Source organism: Eurytemora carolleeae, unplaced genomic scaffold, assembly GCF_000591075.1.
Source record: "Eurytemora carolleeae unplaced genomic scaffold, Eaff_2.0 scaffold761, whole genome shotgun sequence".
Classification (NCBI taxonomy): Eukaryota; Metazoa; Arthropoda; class Copepoda; order Calanoida; family Temoridae; genus Eurytemora; species Eurytemora carolleeae.
The window spans coordinates 54491-63026 of record NW_019396732.1 but is presented as its reverse complement, the minus strand read 5'-3'; the positions used below and the strand labels follow the sequence as shown (position 1 = coordinate 63026).

The following is an 8536-nucleotide window of genomic DNA, read 5'->3' as shown; positions in this document are numbered from 1 at the left end:
CCCACTACATCAAATGTCCCAACTCCACCATCCCCTTTACTGCTTTAGAACAACATCAAGTACACATGTGATTACTTAATTGTCGTTTCCCAATTCTACAGTTTAATAAATATAAATGTAATCCAATTCAAATATAACCAATTACTTAGATCAAGTTGATATTTTTCTAACTTAAGGACAACCCGTCAGCCAAAATTCCGTAATCTTATACGAGACCCCTCTCCTTGAGTTTTGTTTGTATCCTGTATACAGTCCATTTAAGTACCTGATCTTGAGCCCCCTCTTGTTCTCCCTGACCCCGACCATGTTGTAAGCTGGGAATGATGTAAAGTACACGATGTGAACCCCTGGGTAGGTGGTAGTGAAGTAGTTCTTCCAGGCTGCCACCAGGGGGGAGGGTATCAGGTCAATCTTGTTTAACACAACGATCAGTTGTTTTCCCTGAAAATAAAGTTTATCAAGATTAAAATTTGAGATTTTTTTCAATTGGTGATTACTGATTGATTGATATTTGTTACAAGTAACTGACTTCGTTGAGGTTTAACGAAGTTTTAGACAGAAAATAACGACTAACAAGTGCACTATTAAGTGTACAGCATGTAACAAACGTATTCTATGTTCTGTACTGCAAGAGTTTTACGCAAAACAGTTGTAAAACCTGTAATGAAATGATGATACAGGATCCAGTCTCATTGATTTTTATACCAATCAATTTCAAGATTTATTTTTCAGAAAAGGACTGAAAATGTTTTGTGATGTTTTAAAATATAATACCGTGTACATTTTATCCATTAAGTGCAAAACGCAAATTCTTTAAGTCCAATTGTACAGTGATATTGATAAAATATGGAATGGTTATGTGGCTCCAATTATGCATAACACTCTATAAGAACTACGTGATTACACAAACAGAAAGAGGCTTTAGAGAAGGGAAGAAGGCCAACCACATCAATCTCTAGTCCGAACCACATTCTCCTCATTTTCTCGACCGAACCACCTCGAAATCCTCGTCCTTTCAATATTATTTTTTTAAGTGTCCGATCCTTGAAAATAAATACATTTTTTAAAAATATGGTGACGTTAGGGCATAGATGAAATATAAAATTTTCCCAATTAAATTTTAGATTTGTGTAAAAATAAAAATGCTCCATAAACGATGTTCTACAAAAAAGTGTCTTTATCAAGAGCCCTTTCTTTCGCGGAAAACATTCTCAAACTCTATGTAAACAACTTTTTGTAATATTCCAGCTGAATTTGGGTTAGAGAATAGAGATATGACTTACAATTTTTATATGATTAAATACTGTTTGAATTCATAGGGTTGTGACCAATTAATTGTAGCAAATGATTTGAATAATATAAATTGAACATTATTTTTTTCTATTATTTTAAGCATGCGGCAGGCAGAAGTGATTTCTTAGTGGGGACAACAAATCTACCTTATTTGTAAATAAATCAGAAATCAATGATTATTTTGTATGGGATGAAATGGAAAGATAAAGACCATGTTTATGCGAATTCTTTGGTATACATTTTTATTTGTGAAAGTTATCCATTTTGGAGGCAGAAGAGATTCAATTTTGAACCTAAATAATGTTTGACATCATTCTCGTGGATTTGAAGATTCCAACATCTCAAAATCCTTGGAAAACTTTATTCTAGTCATATTTTATGCCCTAACGTCGCCATATTTTTAAAAAATGTACTTATTTTCAAGGACGAGGATTTCGAGGTGGTTCGGACGAGAAAATGAGGAGAATGTGGTTCGGACTAGAGATTGATGTGGTTGGCCTTCCTCCCCTCCTTTAGAGACTACTGTACGGAATCTAATCACATACTGCTGAAAATGGACCATCAGGTTTCAAGTCAGAACACCTAAATTTTTACTTAAGAATAAATTTATTTGCAGTCTCCTGAGTTATAACCTCAATTTTCAGAAAATGCCACCTAGGGAATATTAAGTAAATCCATTTTAAGGAAGTTGTACAAATCAAGTGCATTTTCAGGTCTGAATTCAAACGTAACTGTAGTTTCAAGGATTAATCAAGCTCATTCTGCGTTTTTTTGCGATATTTTTAGAACCGTTAATGAAAGGGTTCCCAAATTTTTTTTATTTTCCTTTATAGTCATAAAACATATTTCAGCAAAAAAATCAAAGCCTAATTACTGCCTAAAAAAGCCTTTTAAAGTAAAACCAGTAAAAATGACATCAAAAAGACTTTTTAGTCCGTATTTTGACAGTCAGGCAGTTGACTTAGGGGTTTGAGTTTTTGATACAAAATGTTTCAAGACTGTTTAAGAAAAATTAAAAAAATTTGGAGACAATGCCATATACTGTTAAAAAATATCGCAAAAAAACCCAGAAAATGTAGATTAAAGCCTTGAAACAAAATGTTCGTTTAATTTAAGACCTGTGAATGCACCTGGTTTCTACAATTTCTTAAAAACTAATTTGCTAAAAATTCCCTAGGTGGCATTTTCTGAAAATTGAGATAAGTCAGTAGAGTGTTTTGACTTGAAACCTGATGGTCCATTTTTAGCAGTGTGATCAATATTTTTGCAAACATAACTGCTTCCATGGAACTAGTTTAGTTTTGTCAAATAATTAAGTTTCACTTTAAAACATAAATTTTAAGGCCGAGGATCAAGTTCAATTATTGGTTTTAGGTCGTCATTTAAGTCTCATCCTTTGCAGGGAACCCTGTATATTGTACCTTTGATAAAATGTAGTTGTACAATGAGGGTGGAAATGTAGCAGCAGCGTACCGTACATCTAAGATTACATGGGTATATGTTTTCTTGAAAAATATCCCTCCGCGCCAATCCTGAAGAAATCACCCCCACACTTTTGGCTAATAGATCAAAAATGAAAACTCGTTTATGATATTCATCTCACAGCATAAAATATTGTATTCCCGGGAAATTATGAAAAATTACACAACCCCCCCCCCCGGCCCCATGTCGTAACAATTTAATAATAACCTAGGATAATGAGGAGAATATCACTTTTCTCAAGGACTCTCCACAATTGTCTCCAAGTCTCAAGATTCAACTCAAAATAACTAAACTCCTTCACAACACCTTGACAATTTAATATAGAATGCACATATGAAAATATACCTTCCATTGATTTTTTAAAAATGAGAAACGTCGTCAATTCACAAAATCAGGAAATAAACGCGCTTTTTTTAAAGGCTCTGACAAAAAACATTTGAAGTGATAGAGATATGCTAATTTTTTCTTCTTAAAACGGATCACTAAGAATTAAGATATCTCTATAAATAAACTTGCATATTAGGGAAATGTGTATTGAGAAAAATATGTAGAAATTTACACTCTATGAACATCATTTTTGTTATTGTTGAAATCATTAAAATATAAACCTGGGTGTGAATCATGATCCTCTTCTGCATCTTCTCGAGGATTTTCATGATCTCCATCTCCAACCTCGCTTTCCTCCTCTCTATCATCAGCATCCTCCTCCTCCTCCTCCTCCTCAGTATCATCAGCACCCTTTTCTCTAAAATAAAATTTATGATAAGGCTGATCTTGGCTTTTCATAAATATATAGTACAGGAATGAATGGTTTATATTCCAGGATGTCAACAACTTCTCTCTCCCCGACCAGGAGGAGAAGGACAGGCGCGAACCCTCTACCTCCATCCCAGAGCGAATTCGTGCCCCAGGAGTACCAACCAATTCCTCAGATCTCTTCAGGTAAAGCTTATATATATAATAATAATAATAATAATAATAATAATTATATATATATATACTCTATACACCTAAAGTCTTATTCTTTATGTTTAGAAGTAATAAGTTAATAACCCATCGAGTTAATATTTGCACAGGTGTATATTTTTAAGGATAAACCCAATGATTTTTGAAGGTCTGGGGAAAAAAGAGAAATTGGACATCAAAAGGCAAGTTTCTTCATTCTTTTATATTAAAAAAAAATGCTTTTTACTTTACCCTAAGCATTACTTCTTTTCCTAAATCAAGCGAAAAAAGCAAAGAGACTAGTCATATTTTATGCCCTAACGTCGCCATATTTTGAAGTCAAATACCTGACAGGTCGCGGAACATCTATATCAGATTGCTGAAGTCAAATACCTGACAGGTCGCGGAACATCTATATCAGATTTAAGTAATCTTGTGATATACTGTCGGAATACACGCTGCTCGTTCATTTCTATCAGTTAAAACAAAAATCAACATTGGGAAAAAATCATAAGATAAAGTAAATCAACGTTGAAATAAAAATATATATATTCATAGACTGCAAATCATAAAAAGAATAGAATACAAAATATCTCCGTGAGCTCTGCTGAGTTCATATCAATACAAGGTCAGATTTAAGATTAGTCCAAAAAAGATGATTTCTTTTTAATGAATCAGTGAAGGTTTAAAGACAGGTATTAATTCGAAATTAAAAAATATGTTTCATTTCAATTAAGATTCCTAATTTCTCTTTGCTCCAGGCCCCGTTCCAAGTTGGTCTAGAAAAATAATATTATCAAGACACATTAAAAGAATTACGAAGAAATTTCGTTTATTCACCCATGCCATGGTTTGTTAGTCATAATTACGTTTTATTTTTAAGATATCAACTAGTGGTCACACGTCTGAAAAGAATGCTAGGAGGTGCAGACTACTGCTTAGAATCGATGTCATTTTGATGCTGATCCAGATCAGTCACGAAAAAAATTAATCGTGATTCAAAAACTGGAACCAGGTCATGAGCATTTATTCAAGATTTAATTTTATTGGAGACGCGTGGATTTTTAAAATTTTTTTTCTTAAACCTGATGAACTATACATATTACACAACACATCACAGAGATTGTAAAGTTTATAATAATCTTTCGTTATATTAACATTTAAGATTTGTATTTTGAGAGCAAAAAGTTTCTTCAGCAGGTCTTTGTTTAAATCCGTGAATATTATTGAGGATACGGATCCAAAAGCCAAAATGTTGCGGATCCGACGAATTCGGATCTTAAGCCAAACTGCAAAGCCATGACTATAATTACATGCTTCACAAATTCAGGCGAAGTTATAGAGAATGATCCCTTACCTTTGTGGAAAGTCGTGGTAGTTGTCGAAGTACATTTCTGATCGTGCAGTGCAGTCCTAAAATTAACTCTTGTTTAATTTATAGGAAACTTTTTGTTCTTTCTAATGTTAATTAATTATGATAGTATTATAATTCTGAGATCACAACCTCCCCCCCGCATACAATACCGTTCCTGTTTGTCACCCCCCCCCCCCAAAAAAAAAGGGATTTATAGGATAATATTTTGTGTGGATTCTTAAGACCAATAAAGTATTTGTGTGCACAAAATCCATGTCAAAAACAATATTTAATTTCAACATAATGTATCCTTGCAAACCTGATTTCGTAATAACGGAAGCATAGCTTTCTCCTTCGATAATCTTAATTCTTCAGGAGTCTGCTTCTTAAACTGAAGTTCGTATCTAAAATCAAAATCACAGTCACAGTCACAGTCACAGTCACAGTCACAGTCAAAGTCAAATTACTTAGGATATCCTCGTTTTTCTATCTATTAAATGAAAAATTTCAATAGCTGTTTCTCAATTAAAGTAACTTGCGTGAACTCAGGAGGAAAGTTTGTAAAGTTAAATAAAAGGTCACTTAACATTACGTCGACAGTCCCTTTAAATTATTATACATTAATCATTCACCTTCGATCTTAAACATTCTAATAAGATGTTGGATACAGTATGGTCAAGTTTTTAATTCTTAAAGGAACTGTAAGCATAATTTTATGTGACCCTCCATGTCTTATACACACACAAACCCTTACGAGCTTTGTCTGGTCAAGTAAGAAGTAGATATGGTTTTAAACATGAAAAACAATTCGAATTGCGATAATCTTGCTTCCGCCGGGACAATGGGGAAAATAACCCAATGATATTCTTTCCAAACTTTATCGAAACTGCGTTAATTTCCACATTAGTCATAGTATTAAGGTTTGATGGGTATCGTTGTAAATCGGACATGCCTGTCTTTATTTTTTAAAAGGAGGGTACATAAAAAAATTATAACGATAGTTACAAAAATCACGTTACAAACCTGCTTTTACTCTCTTTTCTGACTTCAACGTCGGTATAAGCGGAATTGTTTCTGGAATATTGACCATCTTTCTGCAGAACTTGTAGATTTCCTTTCCCGCCGACAAGCTTGCCTAATAAAACAGACAAATACAAACTTTGGAGAGAATGGCACCGCTAATGGACCCCATTCTGAAACCCAAATTTTGGAATTATTCACGAAATCATGACTTTGCACTTTGATCAGATGATTGTACGTATTTCAGTGTCTCGGATCTACATAATATTTGAGGCCGATACGGATAGTGATAGTCCTGACACGGATTTTGGGTCCGTCACGTAAAACCCGTTCCCAGAAATTTTTAACCCCAAATAAATTTCCAAACTGTAAAGATGCTCGTTAAAAATATAGGTGGGTCCGTCCAGTATACGATTTATGGACCCCCTTCTATCCGAATTTTTTTTTATATCATCATTATTTGGGGTAGTATTTTTATTATATTAAAATCCTACGTTTTTTCGCAATTTTGGTAATTTTGATTAACACTAAAACTAAAGGGTTTAAGTTTCAAATCTGCAAAATTGCAAAATTAAAATTTGTTTCGTAAATTTTACATTTATGAAAGTTTTTGAGGAATATTTTTGCTATCAAAGTCATACTTTTTTTTCACAATCTCGCAATGATGATCTTATATATAATGCACTCTAGTTTTAGAATCTTTTATGGTTTAGTATTACCCTAGTAGCTTCGTTTCAGAGATAATTTGATTTATTGGAAAAAAATAAGGAGATATTTTAGCAAAAATACATGAATATTTTTTAATTTCAAATCTTCTAAAGAGCATAACTTCTTCAAAGTTAGTTTTTTAGACTTGAAATTTTATATTCAAGTAGAGTTGTAGGTGATTTCCTGGAGTAGGTCCTAAACAGTGCATTTTACTCTTTTTACCTAACTGCTTATTCTTTTTAGCCGCAAGTTGTGCTTTCTTGGCTTTACCGCTGAAAGGCTTTTTCGGCATTTTAACGTCTGAAAATAAATAAATTTTCTTCGTCAAAATGCTTGTTATAACTTTGATTTTAGTGAAATTATTATTTTATAATTCTTTATTGGATTTAAGCGATAACAGAAGCAAAATCACAGGGCTTCGCATAGAGTTAATAAATTATTTATCAGATAAAGTATTTGTGTCTGATGTATGATGAATAAGTATAAGTTGACACTATTTTTAAGTGTTTCAACTTTTAGTGAAGTCTGCAGTAAGCACCAGGGAATAAATTAATCAAACAAGACTAATTCATGTATCAGTGACAAACAAAGGTAATTTCCTAGTATACGATTTTTGGACCCCCCCCCTCCTATCAATTTTGTACATGGGTGTGACAGGAAGTTTCTTAACTTAACCTAACCCGTGGCCGCAGCGCTCGGCCCCCTAGCCCATCCTAGCCGCAGCGCTCGGCCCAGAAAGTGTCTTAACTAACCTAACCCGTGGCCGCAGCGCTCGGCCCCCTAGCCCATCCTAGCCGCAGCGCTCGGCCCAGAAAGTATCTTAACCTAACCTAACCCTTAATAACAAAAAAATATGTCTTAACTAACCTAACCCGTGGCCGCAGCGCTCGGCCCCCTAGCCCATCCTAGCCGCAGCGCTCGGCCCAGAAAGTATCTTAACCTAACCTAACCCTTAATAACAAAAAAATAAATAATAATAAATTTGCTGAAAAATAAATGGTCATGTACAAAATTGATAGGAGGGTGGGGGGCCTGGGGGGGGGGTCCAAAAATCGCATACTAGGACAGACCTCAAACAAAATCATAAAGTTGAACTAAACTAAACGTGCGTTTCACCAGAAATTGAATGTGTAAGATCATATTTTTATGAAGTTTGAGCAAAGCATTTTGAAATTTTTAAGAAGACAGGCGAAAGATACATAGTTTAAGAAGGCTTTTCTCGAGTAAGTAAAACAGAAAAAACGACAAAAACTGGAAAGATAAGGAAGTTTCACCGGAACTATTTGAGTATCGTAGGTATTGAAGACATACAGGAAGATCTTCAGCCATGGTATCATGTTTTGATAAAATAATATATGATAATTAACATAGAATTAGATTTTCTAGTTTTGAGCGAACAACTAACAAATTTCACAAAAAAAAGAACATAAGAGCGTTTCACCAGACATTTATCAGCGTAGCCTGGCCTAATCTAATGTGAGAGAGATTGGAATTTGTTTCATAATTATATTTTTATGAGCACACTTATCTACATTTGTAATAATTAGCGGCACTCGAGCCCATTCAAAAATCGTCTTTGGTCAATTTTATTTTTAATTTACATCTTTTTACCATAGTTTTCTTCATTTTAAAGAAATTTCGTCGTTTAAATATGTGCTTTAAATCAAACATCTCTTTGTTAACAAATTTTTCTTTTTGAATAGAGCGTGAATAATGTTTAAAATCATGGGTCTT

General features: G+C 33.8%; 1 protein-coding gene across 1 annotated transcript in view; it reads right to left on the bottom strand.

Annotated features, from left to right (window-relative positions):
- Positions 1-7127, bottom strand: part of LOC111707912 (guanine nucleotide-binding protein-like 1) — a 20851-nt gene extending 13724 nt beyond the window's left edge. Inside the window, exons 1-10 of the mRNA XM_023481099.1 lie at positions 7025-7127; positions 6098-6209; positions 5394-5478; positions 5078-5133; positions 4462-4499; positions 4114-4192; positions 3384-3520; positions 2983-3081; positions 2715-2773; positions 266-441 (exon numbers count right to left, since the gene is read on the bottom strand). Of these exons, the coding sequence (XP_023336867.1) occupies positions 266-441; positions 2715-2773; positions 2983-3081; positions 3384-3520; positions 4114-4192; positions 4462-4499; positions 5078-5133; positions 5394-5478; positions 6098-6209; positions 7025-7094 (911 nt within the window). The 5' untranslated portion in view covers positions 7095-7127. The remainder of the gene's footprint in view (positions 1-265; positions 442-2714; positions 2774-2982; positions 3082-3383; positions 3521-4113; positions 4193-4461; positions 4500-5077; positions 5134-5393; positions 5479-6097; positions 6210-7024) is intronic.
- Positions 7128-8536: the final 1409 nt, after the last annotated feature.